Raw genomic sequence first — 26481 nt, 5'->3', positions numbered from 1 at the left:
TAAAATAATAATAATAATAATAAAATAAAATAAAACAAAACCAATCCACAGCATGGGTAAAACAAACAAAGCAAGAAGAGAAACAACAAAAAACAAACAAACAAAAAAACTCAGCACCAAGTATCATTTTCTAAATTAATTCACTTCATAATGTCTCAGAAACTCAGCTAAAGGTAACCCTATTTCTTCAAAATCTACGCCCTTTCCTCTGACAATATAAGTAAGTCGTTCCAATACAATATATGAAGCCATCTCCTTTACCCACATTTTTACCCTGCACCTATTTCACATTTTACTAGCAAAACCAAAGCATGCCTCGCCTACTCCATGCCTTTACTTCCTTAGAAAATACTAATGCATCACGCAAACCTCTCAAATAGAGGTTTTAGTTATAGTTAATCGGAGCATAGTGAAACAAAATAAGTACATTCACAAATAGTATCTACCCCACCTCCCCACCCCCGCCCGAAAAACAACAACAACAAAAACAAAAACATTGTGTTATTAACTGAATGAACTGAGGGCTGCGTCAGGTCCGATAGACTGTACCAAACAGTAGAGGGCGTCAACCTACGGATCTTGCTTCCCGTTAGCCCGTAAAGCTGCAATAACCAAGCCTTGACATTGCAAAGATGGAGGCTGTTATAGTTTAGACCAGGATATACAGAAAGCACAAACTGCGAGTTTCAGAGCTCTGTTATGACATCATTTCCAGCTGGTCAAGGTAAATGGAAAAAAGTACCTGAGCTATCCGCTTAGTAAACATTAGCGTCCTTGCAAAGTTGGATAGTTAGCTAGCACAAATGACAGCCAGCTAATCTAGCTAATGTCAACGAATAGGCTAGCGTAGTGAGCATTAGCTGAGCTAGCTAGCAAGCAACATCGGATCTACTGCAGTGTAGTTTGGGATAATCGATAAGTTATCGCAAGCGGTTTTTATTAACGTTAGTCTCTTGACTTGTTCATAGAGACAACCCAGTCGTTAATTTCATATAATGTCATCTACAATATGAGGAAGATGTTTTGGTGTCAATGCTAGCCATCGTTAGCAATCTGCTCGTTTTCAGAACCGTTTCCTGGTTATTCCTCGGCTTGTTATTACCCAGCCGAAGTGTAGGGCACAAATGTTTCGTTCCTGTTGTTAGTTTAAGGCTTCAGTGCAAAACAAAACCCGCATCCAACCTTTGCAATGCTGACCGCAATACTTTTTGTTTTCTCTTACCGGAGAGAACGTAACATTAGCCAAAACATGATATATCTAGGCTGTTTGGATCTTTTTTCCTGTCACGGCACATATCAAGAAGTACTCCTTTTTTTTTTTTAAAGAACTAACCCGCAGTTAGTCCACACTCATTTTACTTTCGCTAATACGTGTTTTGTTGTAGCTAACAAAACATTTAATTACAAATTCCAAAATGTGTGAACTACGCATTTTCATTGGTTGCTCTGTTTGCAATGTAACAGCAGTTCACAAGTAGCACGACTGTATCCACTCTGGTATTATAGTTTGGACAAGTAACCGATTGGTAGTGTGCCTAACTTTCCGTATTAAGCTGCCCTCTGGATTTGTGTGTCTGCAGGTGGAGGCAGGAGGTGTGAGTAGAGTGCAGTAGACATCAGCAGCATGTACTCCGAGTGGCGCTCGTTGCAGTTGGTGGTGCAGAGTGACCAGGGCCACCTAAGTGTTTTGCACACCTATCCCCCAAGTGTGGGCACAGAGGTGGCAAATGCTGTGGTCAAACCTCTGGGCACAGCTGTAAGCCCAGTTGCCACAGAGAACATCCTCAAAACAGACAAAGAGGTAAGAAAAGGGTCAACTACGAGCATGTCATTTTAATGCTTTGGTAGTCTGCCATCCTACATCTCTATCACCATGACATTTTAACTCCAGTTACCAGAGCTAAGTAAACACATGAGTACTTTTAGTGGTATCAGTGTGCTGGTTTTTTTTTTTTTTTTTTTTTTGCTGATGATTATTTACGTAGAAAAATAGAAATTAGAACATACTGTGGTCCATATATTTTTGTATATGTGGCTCTTTAGGAGAGTGTGGGGGAAAACTGGTCTAAGATTATCCACTTAAATATGTAGCACCAACTACATTCATAGGTGATGAAAAGTGTAGTACATGATAATAAAGTAATAATGGGGTTTGGGTCACCATATTTAAAATAAAGGTTCTAAATACATTTTTATATCATTATCAGAATCTGGACTCCCTCTTTTTGTTTTCTTCATCTTCCACTATCATTCTGTTGCTGGTGTTGCTGCACAGTGCTCAGTAAGGGTGTCAGGACTATCTGTTTTGTAGCTACTCTTGCATATGCAGGCCTGACTGATAGTGTTACTTAGATGGTTTCTTCTATCTATTGCTTCTATTAAATGGTTGATGTTTTTGAACACATTAAGTGCACATTATGCAAGAAATGAGAAGAAAGTACTCTGCAAATAGTTTTTATATGACAAACCACCAAAGCACACACAATTAATCCTGTAATGTACAGTATTCGTGACACCTTAAGCTTTTGTGTAGGCTCTAGACACAACTTGACACGGGCCAATTTAAACAGTTAGCTATAAATGTAAACCAGACACAGCTCTGATCTCTTTCTTTGCATGATCCCCATAAACACTGGAACGTCTGCTGACACACACCGCTGTGAGCAAGTTAATGGCAGAGCTCACAGTAAAGCAGCTGCTTCAATTAATGATGTGACAGCGTGTGTCAGGAAGTGATGCGAGTGGAGCTGCGTTGGGTTAAAAATACATCGGCATTACTCAGGTGCACCATGCATCTGAAGTGCTGCTGTGGCTTTGAATGCTGCTTCTTGCTGAGGGTAGAGCATGGATAGGAATACTTAGCCATACTGACCTCTGCAGGATTCTTACACAAAACCATTGTGGGAAATTATGCAAAATATCACTGGAAACTGAGAGCACCTAAGCTGTCTTGTAATCTAGGCTCTTTTTAGTCGCTAAGTATGCAGGTTTATGTTGGGTGGGGGCGGGGGCATATTTTGATTGTATTTGTAGGATACAAGGAGCTTTTCTAAACTTAAACACTGTTGCCATTCTTCCTCTTTCATTAGGATTGGGTGATGTAGCTTCTCTGCAAATATAAGATAATTACTTATAATAAAATATCTAACAATGGTTTGGTTCCCAGGTGAAATGGACTATGGAGGTGCTCTGTTATGGTCTGACCCTCCCCTTAGAGGGGGACACTGTCAAGCTGTGTGTGGACGTGTACACAGACTGGATGATGGCCCTGGTGTCGCCTAGGGACTCGATGCCTCAGCCTGTGGTGAAGGAGCCCAACATGTATGTCCAGACTATTCTAAAGCATCTCTACAACGTCTTTGTACCAAGGTATGTCTAAAAACTTTATTTCCCATTAGCTTGAATTTAAGGATGAATGCCTTTTCACTGAAATCTTGGACTGCTTATATTGCTTTCATGTTCCCTCATTTCAAACAAGCTGTTTCTCCCTCCAGGCCTGAGCAGCATAGTCTGAACCACATCAGGCTTTGCCAGCAGGTTCTGACTGCAGTCCAGAAGCTGGCACGAGAGTCCGTTTCCATGGTGAGAGAGACCTGGGAGGTGCTGCTGCTCTTCCTTCTTCGCATCAATGACACCTTGCTCGCACCACCCACAGTTGGAGGTAAACAAACCTTTCTCTCCTAAACTGTTCCTTCGTTATCTACTTGGTTATTATTTGTGATGATTAGTTATAATACCCCCCTGTTTTTCCCTTTTTCAGTGGGGGTAGCTGAGAAGCTGGCAGAGAAACTGATGGCAGTGTTGTTTGAGGTGTGGCTGCTGGCGTGTGCCCGCTGCTTTCCCACACCGCCATATTGGAAGACAGCAAGGGAGATGCTGGCCAATTGGAGGCATCATCCTCCTGTTGTAGAGCAGTGGAGCAGAGTAGCCTGTGCTTTGACCTCCAGGTTAGATTGGATTCAGTTCAACCTTTTGTGTTTTCAGTGGTAAAAGATTTTGTTAGAATTATGATATCTATATGTAGTTAGGTCCACAGGTTGTTGGACAGTGACAGTTTTTGGAGAGATTGCCTTCTTCAATGTAAAAGGCAGTCTCTCCATCTCAGACTAATAGAGCATGCTTTGCAGCAACTGAAGGCAAAGAAATTCACAAACAAGCAGCAACTGAAAGTGGCTGCATTAAAAGCCCAGTAGAACATCTCAAGGGATGAAATGTGGTTTGGTTTTTCGAGGTCTCTGTTAATGCAGTCTGTGTATTCCTGTCTCATTTCTTCGTTTCAGACTCCTGCGGTTTACTCATGGACCGTCCTTCCCACCTTTTAAAGTTCCCGATGAGGATGCCAATTTGATTCCTTTAGAGATGGACAATGATTGCGTGGCCCAGGCGTGGTACCGCTTTCTACACATGCTCAGGTGCTTATTGCCTCAACTGTATAAAAATGCCTTTGCTTGAAAAAGACATGTTCTTTCCTCTTTCTAAACGACATACATGGTGTTTGTTTGTTTTATTTAAGGGGAAGTTGAAGTTGCCTATCTGCTCTAGTTCAAGTCTATTCAACTGCATCCAAACTTTCATGTCTGGCTTTTTTAAATGTTATTTCATTTGTCATTCCCTCCTTTATTTCCTTTTACTTCCTTCGTCTACCCAACCTTATGTCACATTTATTCAAGAAAGATTTAGCAACACTTTTAAAAATTTGGCTTAATCCATTATTACGTTTGCTTTCCTTTTTGTTTCCAGCAACCCAGTGGACCTGAGCAACCCCGCAGTAGTAAGCACCACTCCAAAGTTTCAGGAACAGTTTCTCAATTCGAGTGGCATACCCCATGAAGTGGTATTGCATCCATGTTTGAAACAACTACCCCAGATCTTCTTCAGGGCCATGAGGGGTGTCAGCTGCTTGGTGGATGCCTTCTTGGGTAAGAGGAATCCTAAGTTAAGACGAAAAGCTCAGTTGAGTGATATTTAAGACATTCAAAATGAGGATATACTTAAGGGATGAATGATAAAGCAACTTCAGCTTGGAGACCATTTTTGCAATCCATTATTTAATGGATTATGTTTAAGAAATATGTTGTTCCTGCTTTTGTGGCAGCTACCTGCTTTAGGAATTTATCCCCATATATTATTGTTGCCAGAAATGATTTCAGAAACTGCTGCAAAAGAAAGCGTTACTTTGACAGAAGTGTAAGCAGCTGGTTTTTATTGTGATCTGTTTGGCAAAAAGTTTTAAGTCGCTCTAAATTCAGTTTCATCCTGTAATCGTAATCTGTAGAATCTTGTCTTTAACAAACAGTAAAGCCAAACACTTCTGATGGGTTTTATAGCGTAGATGAAAATTTGTGTTATTTGTGATTTATAGAGAGAAAAAGATTTAAAATGTATTTTTTTGCCAGTGTTGTTCTCTTACTACCTCTGAGTAATCTCAAGATGGAGGATGTCAGTCAGTAATACCTGTTTAAAGATTTCAATAGAAACATACCCGTGTGTATTTTTCTCTTTACACTGTAGGTGTCTCTGTTGAAAAGAAAGCTGTACGGGAGAGGGTGTTCACTTTTTGTCCAGTGCCGCTCTCTCATGGTACAGACATCAGCTGATACATGATATAATGTTTTGCTCTGGGCATGTTAGTGGATTGGTCCATTCACTGTTGGTGATGATACTCAGACTCACAAGTGATATATGTCAGATATTCAGGCTAAACTGCAAGATCATCAGGGGGACTCCTGCAGGCATGAAAATGGAAAATCAAAATGGAAATCAGTGATTGGTGATTTGTATCTAACCATTGTCTTGCATGTCTGTGAATCAATGCTGTCTATGATCAACTCACATACTGTCTTAAATAATACTGTAAATGGAAAACTGCTTCAAAATGATTATATTTACCCAAAACATGGTCTGTTCCCTGGGGGGGAAAACAATGGTTGCTGATTTATTTTTTTATTTTTTCGCTGCCAAGGCTAATCAGATGACACCGCCCCACCCCCAGATATCTGAGGAAAATTGGACTATTATACCCCGACTCATTTTACTTTTCTGTCACCAGGCATATCACGTCCCAGGGCTGACAGTGCCCCGCCCACTCCAGTCAACAGAATTAGCATGTCGCCGCCGCCCTCAATCACCAACACCACGCCTCCTCATAGCCGCAAGCAGCGCCACACAGTGGTCACCAAAACTACAAGCAAGAGTTCAGCTGTAAGTTCTGTAACTGCTACAGAGATGCAGAACAATAAGTGTAACTGTTAGATGTTTAGAGCTTAGCTTTCTGTTGGTCTGCAGACAGAAAAGAGTTAAATACTTGAACTTGGCATATTATTCTTTCCATGCTGAAGCTGCACTATCTAGAATTTGTAGGCAGTATTTCAGTACACTTGTCCAAATCTTGTGATCTTTTAGTTGAACTAGTCAAGCTGTTTTCAGCCTATTGAGATATCTTCTATTCCCACCGCACCCTGTAGGGCAGTGGTGGTCAGCCAAACAAAACATCGCAGCAGCAACAGCAGCAGCAGCAGCAGCAGACTTCGTCCTCCCCGACTCTTCTTTCCAGCCCCAACCAGAGCAGTTGGGAGTCTCGGCCCCTGCCAGCCCCAGCTCGACCGAAGGTCAACAGCATCCTCAACCTCTTTGGCCAGTGGCTTTTCGACGCTGCTCTCGTCCACTGTAAGCTCCACAGCGGCCTCAGCCGAGACCCCAGCATGACGGGTAAGAAGCGACGCAACGTCTCACGCTGTTTAAAATTATGCATGGGCAAGTCGGTGTTCATAAGTATGTGTTCATATGGAGTTATGTGTTTTTTGGTCTTTATTTAATTAATTTATTTAATTTAATTTTTTGAAAAATTTGTACTCTGTTGTTGGGATATCTTTTTGTTTTTTCACCATTTTCTCTGAAACTCTGTTGGGCCTTTCTGTGTGTGGAGGGCTTGGTTACAAGTGGCCTCGTATGAGATTTCCATCTGACTCTAATCCATTTGCATCGACCAACAATTTAGACCTGGCTCAAACTACATATAGGCTTTAACCCTATCCTAAGGAATTCATACGGTCATTTAATTGGTACAATCATTACTGGCAGCGGAGCTAAGAGTTAATGACAGCACATACACTTTTTAGCGTTTGCAATTGGCCCTCTTTGGCTCTTCTCACATTTCTCTTTTTGGTGTAGTGTCCTGCACGTGTCTATCATGTCTGATTAATGTAAGATATTTGTAATGGTCAGAAGTCATGAGCAAAAAAGAAAAACCACACAATTCATGCCTGATATGAATTGATCCCAAAATATTGGATCTGCTTTGATTTTTTTTCTCTCTCCACTATTTCTGTTATCTTGCAGCCTCTTTTATCCAAATTCTCCTTTCTTATAAATCTTGTAAGTAGGAATGGCAGCTTTTTTTCCCCCTCACTTGATTTGCGTTTCTTGACAAAATCTTCTTGCTTTTGAGTTGAGTTCCTCATGGTCATTGTCATCATCACCATCGTTTTCTGTTCCAACTCCTCGCCATATATAAAAGTTCACCAGCATTCTTTCAGCGTTTCTCCAGAGGTTGATGGAATGGGTTTCACCAAACTGACCACTTGTCTCGACATTAACGTTGCCAGTTTGTGACAGTACCACCCCATTTAAGTTGCCATTTTCTTTTTCCTTTGAGTCACGCTAATCCGTACTATTGTGTTTCAGACTCCCCTCGAGTTTAGCATTGTTTCTTGTATTTTCTTTTTGATGTTGTCAGTTCACTTCAGTTTTGAATTATATTTTTTTTTTATTGGTTTAGTGCCTCAATGCATGAAGTGAATGTGACAGTCATATGATTGCAGCATTGAGGGATGCTGACACAGGGATTTTGCTTTATGTTCCTGCAGCAGTGAACGCCTGACACGTTTTTAGTACGAGCACACTACAACTTATTCAGGCTTTGTGCCGGTGCTAGGCGGAACTTCTATGGCAAACTCTTTGTGTCAGAGTTCCCTTTATTGAATGCTTTTATTAAAGGATGTGAGTGTGTGTTTGCAGTTAATAAAGCCCTTCCTTTCTCTTGTTGTGATAGTGAGTTAATATCTGCTTTTTGTTGCTTTTATGTTTTTGAATTTTTACTGTTAACTTTTCGTTCTAGTGTGCATATAGTATATTTTTGTCTGCTTTTGCCTGTTTTGTCATACATGCATGAAAACTGAGGACTGCAATGGAATTCAGGGTTCTTTCATTCTTTTTTTTTCACACTTTGTACAGCGATAGCCACTCAAGTGTCCTTGGAGCTGAGGAGGAAGGGTTCCCAAATGTCCACTGACTCCATGGTGAATAACCCAATGTTTGATGCCAATGAGTTCCCAGAGAGCTATGAAGCAGGACGGGCTGAGGCCTGTGGGACTCTGTGTCGCATCTTCTGTAGCAAAAAAACTGGAGAGGAGATTCTACCAGTTTACCTGTCGAGGTATATACTTTTTTTTTTGCCAAATTAAACTGGTTTTGTTGCCATCTTCTTAACAGTAGGAAAGAAAATGATATGGTTTTCTTATTTCCTTTTCTGCAGGTTCTACATGGTCCTGATTCAGGGTCTGCAGATTTCTGATTTCATCTGTAGACCAGTTTTGGCTTCTATCATTCTCAACTCTTCCTCTCTCTTCTGTACTGACCTAAAGGGCATCAATGTGGTGGTGCCCTACTTCATAGCTGCGCTGGAGACCATTGTGCCAGACAGGTTAGACTGGTAGTTTACTTTCATTTGAGACCATTATTTGTTTTTACTCAGTCATGTAAATGTGTTATGTTAGAAATCAATTATATTACTTAAAGCATGTCTCCATTATTTTTGTTAGGGAACTGTCCAAATTTAAGATGTATGTAAATCCTACTGATCTGAGGAGAGCCTCCATCAACATCCTGCTTGCTATGCTCCCACTGCCACATCACTTTGGCAACATCAAATCAGAGGTAATGACTTTGGCGATGTTTATCTTTAAGCTGATAGTAACAGTCTTGCTTAATGCTGTGTATTGTACACACATTGGTGGCTCTTTCTTCAAATATTAAACTCTTTAAAACCTGTTGATGATTACGTAATCATAAAACAAGCCCTGAAACCTTTTCTTGTTGCAGAGTTTAAAGTTAGTCAAGGTTGCTAACCACACTGACTCTGTGTTCTTTAGGTTCTGTTGGAGGGAAAATTCAACGAGGAAGATGGCTGGCCTCATGACCAGCCTGTGTCTTTCCTTTCACTGAGGCTGCGTCTTGTCAATGTCCTCATAGGAGCTCTGCAGACAGAGACTGACCCCACCAACACACAGCTCATACTGGGTATTTGCTGATAGCTTCATATATTTGATTGCAGTTATTTTAACTCTGTATATTGTTTGTACTTTATGATTGTGTAAAATTGTTGTTGTTTTTTTTGTTTAATTATTATTTTTATCCCTTTTTTCAGGTGCAATGCTAAATATTGTTCAAGACTCAGCTTTATTAGAGTCCATAGGCGCCCAGACTGAAACAGTAAGCTTGTTTTCTGCTAATTAGTTAATATTTACGGTGCTACAAGCTGGACTGGGCATTAAGATTTCTGTGTTTTTCGGTGGCAGGGGAGCATAGATGGCAGCCACTCAACCCTGAGGAGTCAGGGTCACAGCCGTACCAACAGTGGCATCAGCTTCAACAGTGGAGGCAGCACGGAGGCCACCAGCCCAGACTCTGAACGCCCTGCACAGGCGCTTCTCCGTGACTATGGTAGGACATGCCGCTCCTGAACATACACTAATATTTTTGTGCTTAATGAATTAACACAATAATACTTTATTTGGTCAGATAGCAGGTTTGCTGAAAGATTATTTCTAATGATCCCTGGCTGATTTCTCATTAGCTTCCAACTCCTCTTGACTCGTTTGTGGGTTTTTTTTATAGCTAACGTGGTTAAAGTGGTATGCAGAGTTAAGAAGCGTTGGGTAAAATATCTTTGTAGGTGATGTAAAGTGTTTGCTGTGATGTTGTTTAAGAAGAATTTGGGATTGGGGTGGGTGGAGTTTCTGCTTTGATTTGCATTTTTTTTTCTCTTAATGATTGGTTGCAACAATGTTGCCTAATCAAATGGATTTCAAATTTAGTATTTACTGTGCAGGGCTGAGTGATGTTTTGTTTTCATTTGATCATTTTCTTTTTTGCACAAATTTATGTCTGTTTTCAGTGAACAGTGCTTCACATAGGCAGTCGTTTTCCAGCAGGAAACTGGGGGAAGGGATTGCTTGGTTCCTGTGAGACACATCTGTAGGACTATAGCATTGTGTTGTGAGGCTTAGTACAGGAAAAGCAATGCTTTAGAGTGGGTCATCTGTTGTTATAAATGCTGCAGCCATTTCAGTGTTATTTGGGTTTTCTAGTCAGTTTCTGTTCTGGTCCGTTCATTTAATTTCTTAACATTATCTCTTAAAAAAAACACTTGACAGTGCAGAGTTCTTTGTAACAGAGGTTGTAGTAAAAAACGGAAATAAAGAAGATTGTTGTTGTGTCACATACCTCACACAAGGTTGCATTGCTTCCACTTGTAAAATTTCTTTTCTGGGACAAAGGTGTCCAGATAGTGGACTTTACATTGTTGTTGAAAATCAGTCTTAGGACTCTTTGTTTTCAAAGTTTTTAGCCCCTGTAAAAAGTAGCTCAAACTAGGAAAGTCTTTTGTCAGATGAACTGGAATTTTCCTTCCACTTACATATATTTAATGTAATTGGGTGATAAATGTTAAGTAATTCTTAAAAATTTCAGTGTTCCTCTGTTTTTAAAAAAAATCTCGAAATTATTTGTTAAAATAAAATTTGAAAATGCTATTTTGATGTAAAAATGCTAACATCACTCAGTTCTGTTCCTCAGCAGCTTGTTTACTGCTGTCTCTTTTTTACTCTGCCTGTATTTTGCTCAGGATTGTGTGCTTTGCTGTATTCTTTCACCTCTAATGCATGTTGTATGTTAATATAAAGCAATATCTGCTAACACCTGAGCATTCAGAAATGTCTTTCTGTGTGACTTTCTAGCTTTGGTGCTTTAATCCTGCATTGCTCTATTCTTTGCAGTGTTTGGTATTTTGGGGTGTTATATGATCTAGCTCTTCCAGATACTGCGGCAGGCCTGCTGGTGCGCAGCATCCACCTGGTCACTCAGAGGCTCAACTCCCAGTGGAGACATGACATGAGCATTTCACTCGCTGCCCTGGAACTGCTGGCTGGACTGGCCAAGGTAACTTGAACACCATAGAAGCTCAGTGTAAGAATGTGCAGTCATTACTAGCTGGACTAGCTAAGATAACTGTCGTGTTCCAGTACACCAATGTTACTCAGGCCTCAGCAGCTTTAGTTACTGTAGTCTTAAAAAAAAAAAAAAAAAAAAAAAAACCTTTAAAAAATCAATTTAAAAAAAAGAGTTTTTGAAAGAGCTCTATTCCAGGAACACCCTTAATAAAATGTCTGGGCCGATTATGGGGTCAAGCGAAACCAGCTGCGTGTAGGGCGTGCTAACTTATACCGATAGTTATTACGCCCCATTCCCAAATGACACAGTGCAGCTTCACAGAAGACTTGTGATACATTTGGGTGTTTTTTTGCCACCTTCAGTCAGATAATTTCCTAGCTCAGAATAAGGGAGTTGCCCTCACATTGTACCACAGATTACTGTAAAGAGAGTTTCTCTAACTTGTAATGACTGTGAAGTTTGTGTTTGCAATCACACTGCCAAAATGCATGAGCAATTAATATGTCAATATTCTACTTAATACAGAATTCCGAGTATAGAAAAGACGATATTCTTGTCTTTTGGCACAACCCACTTTCATTGTTGCACTTTTTTTGTTGCACTGTTGTGTCTGCACTGCCTTGTGCTTGTATCATTCTGTTCTGTCTGGTGTTGCACTGTTTTTGCTTTGTTTTGTCTTTTTGTTTTTTGCAACTTTTGCCATTTTTGCACACTTGCACTTTATTTAGTCATGTGTTGATCACCTGTTATATGTAGCACCAGGGTCTTGGAGGAACGTTGTCTCACTTCACTGTGTAATGTACCACTGCACATGGTTGAAATTACAATAAAGCGACTTGACTTCACTGTTCCTTTACATACTTTTCTACTCATAATCAAATATGTTGTCATTTTGGAAAAAAAGGGCAACATTTTTAAACCAAATTTTTTCACAGTTGCATAAAACAAACCACTTTTAAAATGTATCTAATATAGAAGATTTTTTTCCTGTGTCTTTGTGTATGTCTTAATCAGGTGAAGGTGGGGGTCGACTCTGCAGACCGTAAACGTGCTGTCAGCTCGATATGTGGTTACATTGTGTTCCAGTGTAGCCGTCCAGCTCCTCTTCAATCCAGAGACCTCCACTCCATGATTGTAGCTGCCTTCCAGTTTCTGTGTGTGTGGCTCACAGAACACCCTGACATGTTGGATGAGAAAGTAAGTCTAAAGACCTTTTTCCCTCTCTCTTTCATGTATGTCGGTAGGTAAGAGAAAATCTATATATTGTTTTGTATTTTCTTTTGCTCCAGGACTGTTTGGTTGAGGTTTTGGAAATTGTGGAGTTGGGAATCTCAGGCAGTAAGTCCCGTCAGGAGCAAGAAGTTCGACATAAAGGGGAGAAGGAGCACAACCCGGCTTCCATGAGAGTGAAGGATGCTGCTGAGGCAACTTTGTCCTGGTGAGACTAAAGCCCCCTTTTTTCATTAGTACCTACTCCGGTCAGCTTACCATGCTTTTCAGGGTTTTCCATTTGGTCATAGTACCTGGTGCCAGGTACTTTATTTAGCACCTACTCCGCCGGGCTTCCAAGCAATCGTATCCAAAAATGTGACATCAACAGACTGCATGCCACCAGTCAGTGGCATCACTTGAGTGGCATCATGATGAGTCATGAGAGCGTCTCATTCAGGAAAATCCAAACCAAGCAACGAGGGGAACGGCTACAAAAACACAACGCTGTGGTCCCCAAGTCTGACAAAAAAAAGCCACAGACCGAGCACCAGGTATATCGTTGCCTCAACGCCCAGCTTTGTTGTAGCATTCATGTCACGCACTAATTACGCCACGGGACGCTCTGCTGCATTGCTATAACCACAACCAGGCACATTAGGTGGTAGTGGATTGTAATAGAATGGGAGTCCGGTCAAGATCAGACTAGGTACTAATGGAAAAAGGCAAACATTTTTCATTGTAAAATGGTTACGTTACCATTTCATCACCTGTATAAGTCTTGTGATGTGACCAGCAGTCTGCAGCAAACACCAGATTTCCTACTGTGGGATCTCCTTATCTTTAAACTTAAACACTTGTATTGCACCTTGGCTTTTTGATAAGCTAGTAAAAGTATGTCTACTGTAAATTGTCCTTTGTTTGCTAGATAGGCTAGACAGATTGATATCACCTCCAGTGGCAGTCAATCACACAATAAATTTGTATATAACTTAAATTTAGCTACCTGTGACAAAGCACAGCCAAAAAGTCAGCCACAGCCACAGACCGAGAATCTCAGCTGCACACAAAAACAGCTGCGCAATGACTAAACTCTTCCTGTTTATAAAGGTCTATCAGAACTGGGTCCAAAAATGGAGTTTACTGAATAGTTTATAACAAAGTGTAAATAAAATCGCACTATTTTGCCCCAGATATTCATCCAGCAAACCTCTCGGCTGTGAGGGGAAACTCCCCACTCAGCATAGCCGTGGGTTGCGACTTGGCCAGTCAGCCAGAGAAATTCACCCCCATAGTGATGCTGATGACTTTTCCATCATTAGACTTGGTGATAACACTGAAGTGGATTGTGACTGATTCTTATAAACCAAGTAGGGTTTTTCTTCAAAATCTTTTATGACTGTGCTAAAGTGTTGTTGCTTCTGTTGTTTATTTTTCTGCTTCCTCAGCATCGTAGCTGGCCCACTTTTTTTGCTGAACCTTCTTACACATGACTTTTGGATAGTGAAATATGTTGCATTCATTGACCCAGTTTGCTTGTATTTATGTTCTTTCTTATATTTGTGTTTCCCTGGTGCTCCCTAGTATCATGCAGGTGTTGGGGGCCTTCCCGTCTCCCAGTGGGCCTGCGTCTACTTGCAGCTTGCTGAATGAAGATACTTTGATTCGCTATGCCAGACTCAGTGCCACAGGAGCCAGTAACTTCCGTTACTTTGTCCTGGAAAACTCTGTCATCCTTGCAATGCTGGAGCAACCTCTTGGCAATGAGCAAAGTCAGTAGCTTATTGTCTCGCTTTTGATATTTTTAGTTAATAAATTTGAATGCTGGGAGAAAACAAAGTGTCTGGTATGCTTTTAATATGGGTCTGTTTTTGTCCTCACAGACCCCAGTCCTTCTGTGACAGTTTTGATCCGGGGAACGGCTGGTCGACATGCCTGGACCATGCAGCTCTTCCATCAACCGAGAGGGGCCAGGGCTAATCAGAGGGTGAGATCGCACTCTAGATTAATACTAATTAAAGTTAACACATTTTAAGCTAACTTTGCTAAAACATATTTTAAAGTTGCACCATTTTGTCAAACTTGTAGCACCACATCTGATAACACATCTCTGTTATATATCTGTTTTCTTCTCCCCTCCCGCAGCAGGTGTTTGTTCCTGAAGGCCGTCCAACACCCAACAATGATGTGGGGATTAAGTACAATGTGAAACAGAGGCCCTTCCCTGAGGAGGTGGATAAGATCCCGCTTGTCAAAGCTGATGTCAGTATCCCTGACCTGGATGACATTGTTAGTAAGGAGGTGAGAGATCAGCTTCCCGTCGAACCCTATAATTAAGCTTCTATCCACATTATGTCTGATAACACAAAAATTAAGTTATTCTCTTACAGGTATCGGGTAAACCATGATTTGTTATATCTTAAAGAGTATTGTTTGTTATTGCACAAACTTAGGTGTCTTGTATGGGCTGGGAGGAAGATTCGAGAGCTTCAGATTCACTGAACAGAATTTGCCCTCGTGTGAGTTGTTGGAAACAGGAGGGCTCATTGGGTGTTGTGTTAAATAGGTCAAATCATCTGGTTTAGTGGTGATCATTTTGTGTGGTTTCTCAATCCTTTGCAGTTTCTCTGTGAAACTACTGGTGCTTCTCTAACACTGTCTCAACAAACTTTTATAAGGGCTGGAGAATGCAAACCAGTACAACAGCCCTTTAATAAACTAAAGGGCTGTGTACTGGATTGCATTTGATGGTATGGGTGATCCATTATTAAATGTTTCCCATGGTTATAAAATACAGATGACACTGTCATAACGTTTCCTCTCACCTTTGGGGGTCAGTATCTGTTTGGACTGTGAGGGTTCTGCTTCAATTCACGTTGAGCTCATGCAGTCGACGACTGTTCACGAGGCCCTGTTTTAAAGATGTCCCGCCCCCATCTTTTCAGCTGGAAGTTCAGCACGACAAGCTTCGTAATCTGATGACCAAGCAGATAGAGTATGAGAACGCCTTGGAGCGACACAGTGAGGAAATCTGGAAGTCCACTCCTTTTCCTGACCCACAGACAGACTGCAAACCCCCTCCACCCTCACAGGAGTTCCAGACAGCACGTCTCTTCCTCTCCCACTTTGGCTTCTTGTCTCTGGAGGCACTTAAGGTCAGTTACTTTTTAATGTCAGATTACAAACTCTTTGATTGATCGGTATTAAATATACATGCTAATTGGTAGGTTTCCATTGTCTTTCTATTTAAAGCCTTTTTCAGATAAACGATGGGTTGGTTCTTTTTGTTCTTTCTACTATTCCGTAAAAGTTGTGATGGAGATCTTAATATTTCTCATCTTGTAACATTTATGTATCACTTTAAATACGGCACAAGTTTGAGTGTATGTTATCGCATTAATGGATAGTATAGATCTTGAGTTGCTGAGCTAATATGAAGACATGTTTGCAAGAATGTGCTAAACTGCTGTACATGAAAGAAAGATGAACTTCTAAAAGCTCTTTAATTTGAAAAAAGGTCATATTAAAAATGTTGCCTATCTGATCCTGACAAAAAATACTTAAATCTGTGAAATAAAATGTATTTGTTAGAATAATGTTTACATAACCCTTCATAGGAACCCAACAACAGTCGTCTACCTCCTCACCTGATTGCCCTGGAGTCATCCTTGCCAGGATTTTTTGATGACATCAGCTACCTGGACCTGCTTCCCTGCCGACCTTTTGACACGGTCTTTATTTTCTATGTGAAACCTGGACAGAAAAGCAGTCATGAGGTAAGGGAATACAGATTGATTGATTATTGTTTACCTTTACAATGTACTGATGTTAACTTAGTTACTTCTTCCAGTTACTTATTTATTTACACACATAAAGAGGAACAGGAAGAAGAAACTCTTTCATTATCTTGTTCTTGTTGTTGGTGATCAGATCCTAAGGAATGTAGAGTCTTCGGCCAGCGTCCAGCCCCACTTCTTGGAGTTCCTGTTATCCTTGGGTTGGCCTGTGGACGTGGGACGCCACCCAGGCTGGACAGGACACTTGGACACCAGCTGGTCTGTGAATTACTGCTCTGATAGCAATGATGTACAAGCAGGTAAGACACTAAGATGGTCATCGCAATTGTTATTTATCTGTTTATATGTTATTAGTAACTCAATGAATCTTTGTTTGTTTTTCCAGAGGAAGCGGGTACACCGGAGGACACTGGTGGTTCGGTGTTCAACGGAGAGAAGAAAGTTTTGTACTATGCTGATGCTCTGACAGAAATCGCCTTTGTGGTTCCTTCTCTAACAGAACACTCAGGTCAGTATTCACGATCTTCAATATGAATTCAAAGATACTGAAAGCCTCTGTGCTGAATTGGAGTTGCAATTTGCTCTCATTTGGCAGAGGAGTCTTCAGTGCACAGTGACTCCACGGTGGAGGCAGACACCAACTCAGAACTCATGCCCGGTGTGCTCAAACAACCCAATCTCACACTGGAACTGTTCCCCAACCATTCTGAAAGCATGGAGTCCGCTAAAAAGGTAGATTTCAGCTTCTGTGAGTATATGTGGCCTCTAATGTTTGATGTAATGCTTGATCAAAATGAATTTACCTGTTTTATCTAGCTGAGTCCTTTAGTGAAGGCAAAGAGGTCATCGACTGGAAAATCCTTCCCCCAACTGGGGCCTGAAACAAAGGCGTTTGTGGTCTGGGTGGAGCGCTTTGATGATATTGGTAGGTATAAAGTCTCTATTCGGCCCACCACCCCTCTCATACTGTAATTTAAGACTAGCCCCCTTCATAGATTATAGTCAGCCAGCAGGTTTATCCTCACAAAATATTTTAGTATAAAATACTTAATCTCTGCACTGTTAGATGTTGTCTGTAAGGTGTTTGCCAAATTATCAATGTGCATGAAAGTCTTCATTTCTCTGTTTTTTGTTTGTTTTTTTAGAGAACTTCCCTTTGACCGACCTTTTAGCGGAAACCAGCACGGGCTTGGAAGCTAGCATGAGCAACAGCACTTCCTGCAGGTATTCACAAGTTTATGCTTAATGCACTTGCCTGCCAGTATAAAAAAAACATGTGGTTTCTGAATTGGTTTTGGTCAGGTGCAAAAAGGAAGAACGAAAAAAAAACAAACAATGCTGCAAAACCCAATGTGCAAAACAGGAAGTGCTATGCAGCGGGCTGAAAAGAGGAACTGTGGCAGAGCAGTGACAGCAGTTGTCAAGTGACTTGAAAGAAAAATGAATTAAAAGCATTTTTGTAAACATTGCTCCTTTGTTCACCATCAGCAGAATTACACAGTTATTTAAATAGACAGAGTACATGCATTTGAAATGTAGCTATCTTCTTATCCTATCTTTGCCTCCCTTTTCACTTTATTCGTAATGTTGCAGGTCGGGGTTACTAGAAAAAGACGTTCCTTTGATCTTCATCCACCCTCTGAAGACGGGACTCTTCAGGATCCGCTTGCATGGTGCTGTGGGTAAATTTGGCATGGTGATTCCTCTGGTGGATGGCATGGTGGTCAGCCGCAGAGCTCTTGGTAATTGCTCATTTATCTTCCACTTACTTAACTTGTCCATCCTTACCTTACCACACTTCAGCTTTTTTCATGCATCACAAGGAATCATTTTCTCACTATTAATGCGCACGCATGAGTATTGCACAATGGATGTTTTTACTTGGAAATGCACAGGAAATAAACTCCCATTTAGAAAGTGTGTGGTGTTTCCCTCTGAAGTTCTGGTTTCTAATGTAAAAGTATTGCTCATCTGTGTCGTCAAGTTGCATCACCAGGCTTTGAAAGAACCCATTTAAGGCATTTATTTAACTTTCCTGTGTTGATGAACAAGTTTAACTTTGGGGGGAAATTAAAAAAAGTCTTACTCTGTTGAATGTGCTGCAACTCTTGGCCAGCAGATGGCACAGTTAAGTGTTTTGGTTTTATCTGTGGCTCTACACTTTCACACATAATACTCTAAATCCACGTAACTCACATTGGCTGTGTCGCGCGTGAGTACTGATGAGCTTCTGTTTGTGTGTCTGCCTCTCAGGGTTCCTCGTGCGCCAAACGGTCATCAACGTATGCCGACGGAAGCGTCTGGAGAGCGACTTGTACAACCCTCCTCACGTGAGGCGGAAGCAGAAAATAACCGAAATTGTGCAGCGTTACCGCAACAAACAACTGGAGCCCGAGTTTTACACCTCGCTCTTCCATGAGGTGGGGGAGGGAAAGCCTCACCTCTAACCCTCTCCCCCGTCTCCTGTCCTAACACTGGCACACAAGCGCACACAACAATACACACATGCACGCACACACCCCCGTTATTCTGTACTCATAAACCACCTACAACTGTGCTTGTACACACACAGACACACACATGCACACACAGAATCTTTATATTTATACTGTATAATTTTGTTATTTATATGAATACATATATCAGCACTGTTTGCCTTTGACTCTTAGATCAAAGTGTCAAAAACCATGCCAAGGTGGGGAAAAAACAAACGACATTTCTGTGTTGCGGCTACTCACTGAAGATCTGAACGGCTGAAGTTCAACAGTGAACTTTGCTCCTCGTTTTTAGGTTCACGCTTTGTGGCAAAACAATTTCTGCTTGTCTTTAACCGCAATACAGTAGTTACACTGTTGGCCTTTCTGAACTTGTAAAAAGTTTGTCCGTCGAACCTTGTAATATGAATGAACTTCAAGAGGTTTGGTAATACAGAGTTGTGTCCAAAATCCAGATCTGCTCATCTGTTTTTGTTTCTAACAGATTTATGGTTGGATTATTATTATTATCATTTTTTTTGCCAAGGAGATAAACATCTTGTATCCACCTTAAAATGTCGTAAACACATATATATGTATATATAGCTTCAATGCAGGTAACTTAAAAGTTGACCCGTCATTGGATCTGACGACAGACTTCCTCGACGTTCACACACATACACACACATGCAGACACACACCCTGCTTTAGTCTTCCTAGTGTGAACGCACACTTGGCCTCCGCAGCAGCTGACTAAGCACATGAGACGTTTATAGTTTTGTATCGTTTTCTTCTGGCTTTTACTGTATGTAGACGTCATTTTTGACACTTGTGCTCTGTGCCAGGCCATCCCATTGCGCAGCTGCCACTACATTTTGTGTGTGCATGTATGAGTAAGAGTGTGTGTGTGTGTACACAGCAACATTTGCTTGTCCAGCCAGTCACTTGACACTACAAGGAGTCCGAGACCCCTAAAAGCCCAACACGTTGCATTTAAGGTTGAATCCTGTCACTTTAAGATATACAATTTTGAAAATGCCACGACATACGTCGATCGCGACATTAGATTTTAGTTTACTCTTAATGCTTGGAAACACAAGAGTTTAGTAATAGTGAGAGGGGCTACAGAGCTCCTGGAGTTTGCGCTTGATGTTTTCAGGCCTAATTTGAAATCACCACATTTTTAAGGTTGCAAGTATCTCATTACGAAGCAGAACCAGAGCACAGTTTTTAAGTGTCTCGCTCCTCCAAACAAAATCTATGTGATAGATTCAGAGGCCAAAATACTTGTAGCTAACAGGATTATGTGACTTTATTTTGGCTGATCAAAGCTGTATTTTCTTTCTTTTTCTCCTTTTCTTTTCTTTGGAAATGTAAACCCAGGAAGAGATAATATTTAACATGTCAGTTATCTTCAGTTTGGATTGCAGAAATGTGCACTTTTGCCTTCACAAATGTTATGATAATTCTTTTTTTTTTTTTTTTTTTTTTTAAATACAATTTCACTCTTATTTTTCTCACTGTACTTTTGGTTTTAATTCAAGCCCTCTCACTGTCTGCCTGTAACAATGTGAATTTATTTATCACAGAGATGGAGCAGGGCAAACACCTTTAGTTTCTTTTGTTATATTGGAAAGTCTTAATGCACTGAGCACATTTTTATGTTCATTTTATGTTTATTTTCTATTCTCTTTGGTTACCTTACATGTCCTCTTTTGTACTTTTGTGCATTTTTGGAAGAAAAATCCTGCTGAAGGAAGAGTTTTATCTTGTGAAATATGAATGAAGAGGACGCGTTGTGGAGTTTTTAAACCTGTCGTGTCTAATTGTGACTCTCTTTTTATGACAGTGCTGTATGCACATGCCTTTTTCGGAAGGAAAGTACATACAATGAAAGACAAACTACATACAATGAGTCACACGTTGTATCCTGTAAGTCCTCTGAGGTTTGAGCATATTTAAGGATTTGCCATGTACAGAAGCAGAGGATAATATGTAAATATGTGATAGATCAAGGCATTTACAAGTTGTTGCATTCCTCATCTGAGATGGCAGAAAAAGATATGTATGTATGCGTTTTTTTGTGTGTGGGAGGAACGCAATGGGTATTGAATGTAACATGCATCAATTAAAACTATTATTGACATTTTAATATCCTTCCATTCATAATATTTGACTTTTTCTTCACAGATTGAAATCTTTTTCCTCTTAATATTTTTTTTATATTCTGTTCAGTGAGTTTCTTTCTGAAAGCAGATGTGTTTAGAACCTGTCAGATGAATTAGAATATTAACTGTGAATATTTGCACCACCTGCAGAGTGAACCTGCCCTCTGGTGTGGACTGGGTCTGACTGCAAAGATACTTGAGGGACATTATCTGTAACCCAAGGCTGAGATAGTGACAGCCAATAAGCCTGTATGCCCTGAAGCTATTTTAAAATATTTATGTTCTGCAACTGAAATAAATAAATAAATAAATAAATGATTTGGTTAACAATATTGATAAATCCAGATTATGAAAAACAGCTTAGCCTAGGCTTCTGGGCACAGGTTTGAACCTTTAATTGCCAGCAAGGTGAATGGAGGATTACCATTTGAATTTGTATTGCATCAAAATACACAGCTTTTGTGACCACGTGTTTTGTTTTTTTTTAAAGGCAAACGTTAGGAATTGCTGGGGAAATCAATCATGATATTAAAAAGTTTATTTTCTTGTATCAGAGCTTGTAGACCGTTCCTGAAGTCCTCCTGCCCATCCCGGACTTGAAAGTTGTATTTTGGCCTGCAACCACTTGAGGGCGCGTTTCTCTTATTAACGCTCACCGAGACCCCGCGTGGGGATAGCTCCTGTGACAGGCAGGGGGCCTGAATGAGCATTGTTATGGTAAATATTTGACATCAATGAAAGTCAAGACCTTTAATTAAGGTTTTAGGATTACTCTCATATTTCGCATGGTTTCTCACAAGTTGTATGTGTTTAGCTCACTAGTATCGTATTTGACTAAGAAGGAGAAACGCCAGCAAAATTAGGAATACCTGTATGACTTGTACCTGTTAACCGTCTTCTACAAAGGCAGCTTAAAGTTCAGTATTTGTTGTTTTAGGCGAGCTGCGTTTAGGTTATTTATATTTTGTTGCATTTGGGGCCCCTTTAGTACCATGGGAAATGGGATACTCGGGGAGTTTACTTAATAGTATCAGACTGTAGCGTGTACACATTTAAAGCTACTGTGTCTGTAGCTCTCGGTGTCCAGAGCAGTACTGGGCTCTCTCTATGTGTCTGGCAGGCAGCGGGTCCCTCCCCCTCCTCCCCTCTCTCCGCTTTGCTGCCTCGCTCGCTCTCAGCTGCTGCTGTGACTGCGCTCACTCCGTCTGGCTCTCTGCTTGTTGTTTGGTACTTTTGGTGAACTTTTCTTCCAGTGTTTCGCAACAGTGCTCTGCGAGGTTTTCGGGAAAAACTTCCTAATGCAAAAATGGACTGAAGCAACGACCCGACAAAGTGCGGATACATAGGGGGAGAAAAAAAAGGAGAGTATTTCTGTAGAGAGCGACCTTTCTGAGGGTTGAGTTACCGTCATGGAAGAGGACGACGGGCATCAGGAGAACTGTATCCCCGCAGCCAAGGACTCGGACCGACAGCAGCGGCTGAGGCTGTGTGTTTTAAATGAAATACTGAACACCGAGAGGGATTATGTTCGGACGTTGCTTTTCCTCCAGTCGGTAAGTTTGACATCCTCTCGCAAGTGTGTCTCCCGTACACTGGCAGAACATGATGCCAAACTCCAGTTACAAATCTGTATATTAGCGGAGGTTTTTTATTTGTTTCCGAATGCACGCTCATCTCGTGTGTTCTAGATGTTTTTCCAATCCCCGGACTACTCTTTTTAAATCGGCATACACAGAAAAAGATTAAGAAGCAGCCTTTGCAAGGAAAAAACAAAAGCAAAAAAGCAATTCACCCCAAAGATCTAATCTGATCTAACCTGTCAGATTAAACCACAATAAATTTGCATTCAGTTTGGCGTGATTCTGTGTCCACACGGGCTGCTTGAACCTTTACTTCAGCGCTGTCTGTGAACGCTTCTTCTGTAGGAACGGGCTTGGGACGCGCAGTTGCCGTTTGCTGCTGTTTGCGGGGCTTTTAATTGCGACGCAGACTGACAGCTTTGTAAAAGATCTGCGTGCATCTGAGGCTACTGTTATTAATGAAAACTTTTGAGATGTTAAACCGTGTTTCTTGGGACGTCTGCGGGGACTCATACATATTTAGTGTTTTGAGGAGGGTGGTGGTGTTATTCTCACCTTTCCATTGTGTGTTAAAGCTCAAGCTTGAAACAAACAAAGGAAAGGAGAGCCCAGTTCGCACATGCATTTTTTTAAATACAAATAAATAGGTATTCAGGAATATCACACCCTGTCGCGCCTCCTTTTTTCAGACAGCGATAAGAAACCGTTTGCTTATTCGCTCTTTGTATATCAGCTACCTCATGAATGAACGTCCTGGTAATTTTGCATGCTCCATTCAGCCGCCGAGCACAGCGCGAGTATAGATGGCACCCACCTGCAGGGGGACTATTCAATTTGTTACTTCCCCTTGTCATTTTGCGTTGGCCTTTCCTCCCCTCATCCCCGCCTTGTCATCTCTGGTAATTGTACAGTGCAGGTGGCTCCTGCCTCCAGCTGAGACTCATAACCACAGCGTGGTTAACTCCACCTCGCTGCATTTAATGTGATGACTATAATGTGACCTTACTTATTTTTCTTTTATATACAATGGCTTATTTGTCTGCTTCAGGGAAATTCCCACTGTCGTTGCCCCTTGCACATAAAGGTCAGGACAACTACGTCTATCTTTCTTTTGCACCCTGCCGACTCGATGGCAGACTTTGATTCTCATCATTTTCACTTTGCCTTTAAAAACAGTTTATGGTGATATTGCGTTTCCTGGTGGGGGTTTTTTTTTTTCTCAACATTTCAACATATGACGCATTTTTGCTAAACAATGTCACGGTTCCCTCTTTCCTCTCTGCTGTCACGTGTTGAACTTCCTCAAAGTTCTTGAGGTGACCGGTGCAGAAGGCTCACCGCACCGCCGTGTCATGCCATTCGTGGTGCATGGCATTTTCAGAGTTATACCTACGTAATATAACTTCACTGTTCCGTATCCAGCTCAACAGTGGACTCAATTGAGGCTTATCTTCTGTTGCAAGGTGGCAAAGGGACATTCTTTGACCTCCCTCCACTCTCACCACGCACAATGGTAATGATGAAGTCTCAAAGGTTTATCAGGGACGTCTGAACATCAAAACTGTCAGTGCTTCGTGCTCTTCGCCATACCCCGACCTATCATCACGTGAACTGGGAGTCTTTTGATTTAAGCCACATGGTGTTTAGCCTGAGGCAAGTGATATGGTCTGGCTTGTGTGATGTAATGTTATTGCCAGGGTCTTTTCATAGAATAGTCTCTATGCCCATTTCATGAGCCAATGAGATTTTGTTTTAAAAGTAAATACTACCATTTGGCAACTACTCAATACAATCCAGCATCTTTTAAAAAAAATTTTTTTTAAATGCCAATCATATCCAGCGATGTTCTGTGCTGCAGAAACTGACAGGTTGGTTATTTGTATCATCTTGTTAACAAGTGTTTCTTTGGATTGGAATGCATGTCTGTGAATGCCTTCGTTAACAGTCATCTTCACGTGTGCACTAAAGAGGCCTGATGGCAAAACACACTGCTCCCCATTAACCTACATGTGACACTGTCCACTGAATTTTCACCTGGGGGGGTGGATGGGTGATGAGGTGCTTACACTGCTAAAGGCAAACATGAGGATCCAGAACAAAACGAGAAAAGAAGCCTTGCTCTCCACCACCTCCTCCATGGCCAATCCTTTGCGAATCCCCCCCTCCACCACCCAGTGTTTTCTGTCCAGGGTCCAGCTCGGCAGAAAACCCTCAGTGAGAACCCTTGCTGGGAGCCAAGGCTATGTCACCATGCAGCTCACTGTGGTGTTGATAAGGAAAAGTCTGGCTGTGGGAGCTCAGAACATATGTTTCAGTAAAGGTGTGGGCAGATAGTTTGGGGATGCGTACGCCCCATAGTGTAAAAAAAAAAAAAAAAAAAAAGGCTGAGATGGGCAGCCTATTTAAATAAAATGGTAATAAGTAGGGTTTTTGTTCAGCTTCTCAGCTTTTTCTCACCCTTCCTCATTGCTTAGATAACTCCCACATTTCCCAGAATGCAGCTCATTTCACAGTGCATTGAATACTAATGCATTTTGCTGTGTAATGAAAAGTGAATTTTGCCTGTGACTAGAACACAGCACAGTTTACGCTTGAACAGCTTTCAAGTCCAGGCATGCTATTGTCACACCACGTGTATTGAATGCAATTGCCACTTTATTTAGTTTTGATTGTGTGAAACTCGCACTAAGATGCGAATAATCTTAACCCCGTGAAGTCTATCTACCCCCCACCCCTTAACCATATTCCCCTAGAAATAGATTAGTTCCCCTCTGAATGTAGCGTTTGGATTACTTCTCATCATCAGTTATGACTTACTTAATTTTTCAGTGTACTGATTCTTTTTATGCATGTCAGCTTCTCTCTTATCTGTAACCGCTCGCGCTATGATATTGTTTTCTGGTCTTGTTGAGGGTTTGATAGTACAGTAGCTGTTGACCATCTTCATCATCTGCATTGCCTTATCATTGATTTATTTTCCACCTCCCTTTATGCACTTTAAAAACCCAGTGGAAAAAAATCCCTTAGCAGAGCAGCTTCTCAGCTGCAATGATTGCAATGACACACACACACAAAAAGAGATGGTTATCCGGCTTTGGCACCTCAGCCATTCTGCATGTCACTCATCCCTTGGCAATTACCAGCGCCAACAAGCTCATCCAATGTGCTGTAGGGAAGCGTGTGGGGATAGTGGTGAGGACAAGAGGTGAGAAGGGGGTTGGGGGTGTGTGAAAAGAGGGATTAGAGGATTAATTTTTCCTCCCTCACTGTTATCGCAGCAAATCTCTAAATCTATTAACTCTTTGAGCAGATCGGAAGCTGTCACATTTAACAAGCTGCTTCCTTTTTACAAAGATTGCTGTGCTCTTCAAGCTTTTGTCGCGATGCGTTCCCTTGTTTGTTTGTGTGAAACAATCACATCCTAGCTCGATAGATTTATGGGAATTTTCTTCAGGGTATGGTTTAATCTGCGCAGCTGGATTTTCCCAGCCGTGATGCACCAAAATACTAGGCTATCTGTGATAGGAATGTGGTCGGTGGCGTCATACCTGCTAGATGTGAGGGATTTTCCTTGAATGCCATGAATATGATTGGTTGTCATTTAGGACTGTTTTTCTTTTTTGACCAGGCTGACCCATGTCTCGGTGAATCCTGGAAATGAGTGGCCGATAGTTTTTTTTTTTTTCTTGGCTTGTGACCTTCCTTCGTAATTCTGAAAAGTGAGTGATGGAAAAGAGTCGAGTGACCGCAGAGGTCCTGTCAGTGCTGCGGGATAATAGGAAACATCTGGAAGGACTGTGACCTTTACTTTGGGCCACACACAAGTGAGAGTACTCATCCGATGCTAACCTGCGCTGCCATGAAGAAGTGAAATTGTGTTTTGATGCTAGACACCTCTTTGGCTGTAGCTGAGCAAACAGGATGACACGGGTATACACATCTTAGTGCTCACAAAGGTAAACATGCAGATAGACAGCTCCAAGCTTCCCCCCTGCAAGCACAAGCCTGTGTCTACCTTTTTCCT

The 26481-nt window shown here is 41.3% G+C and overlaps 2 protein-coding genes across 7 annotated transcripts in view; both read left to right on the top strand.

Moving 5' to 3' along the window:
- Nucleotides 1-532: 532 nt before the first annotated feature.
- On the top strand, nt 533-18688 carry ralgapb (Ral GTPase activating protein non-catalytic subunit beta). Of its 5 annotated transcripts, XM_085443147.1 has the most exons (33): nt 533-724; nt 1581-1801; nt 3167-3369; nt 3495-3661; nt 3761-3947; nt 4281-4412; nt 4741-4919; nt 5512-5580; nt 6050-6201; nt 6465-6708; nt 7339-7374; nt 8233-8434; nt 8534-8701; nt 8820-8934; nt 9150-9297; nt 9425-9489; nt 9576-9720; nt 11087-11217; nt 12244-12426; nt 12519-12667; nt 14023-14210; nt 14322-14425; nt 14584-14739; nt 14892-14957; nt 15384-15593; nt 16056-16214; nt 16369-16534; nt 16621-16743; nt 16831-16967; nt 17052-17160; nt 17381-17459; nt 17829-17977; nt 18489-18688. In XM_085443147.1, exons 2-33 carry the CDS (start codon nt 1625-1627, stop codon nt 18680-18682), a joined length of 4692 nt encoding a protein of 1563 aa, XP_085299273.1. In that variant the 5' UTR covers nt 533-724; nt 1581-1624; the 3' UTR covers nt 18683-18688. The 5 variants fall into 5 exon arrangements, with proteins under 5 accessions (XP_085299273.1, XP_085299277.1, XP_085299274.1 ...); XM_085443151.1 differs by lacking the exons at nt 5512-5580; nt 14892-14957 and having other exon boundaries at nt 535-724; nt 14587-14739; XM_085443148.1 differs by lacking the exons at nt 7339-7374; nt 14892-14957 and having other exon boundaries at nt 535-724; nt 11096-11217; nt 14587-14739.
- Nucleotides 18689-22060: 3372 nt separating this feature from the next.
- Nucleotides 22061-26481, top strand: part of prex1 (phosphatidylinositol-3,4,5-trisphosphate-dependent Rac exchange factor 1) — a 79227-nt gene continuing 74806 nt past the window's right edge. For both annotated transcript variants that reach the window (XM_085443242.1, XM_085443241.1), the window contains exon 1: nt 22061-22430. In XM_085443242.1, coding sequence (XP_085299368.1) covers nt 22287-22430 — 144 coding nt within the window. In that variant the 5' untranslated portion in view covers nt 22061-22286. The remainder of the gene's footprint in view (nt 22431-26481) is intronic.

The sequence above is a fragment of the Copadichromis virginalis genome, linkage group LG20 (assembly GCF_057382275.1).
Source record: "Copadichromis virginalis isolate Kocher_CV1m ecotype Utaka linkage group LG20, C_Virginalis_male_GT1.1, whole genome shotgun sequence".
Classification (NCBI taxonomy): domain Eukaryota; kingdom Metazoa; phylum Chordata; class Actinopteri; order Cichliformes; family Cichlidae; genus Copadichromis; species Copadichromis virginalis.
The sequence above is the reverse complement of the archived record's forward strand: the minus strand, read 5'-3'. Positions and strand labels throughout refer to the sequence as shown.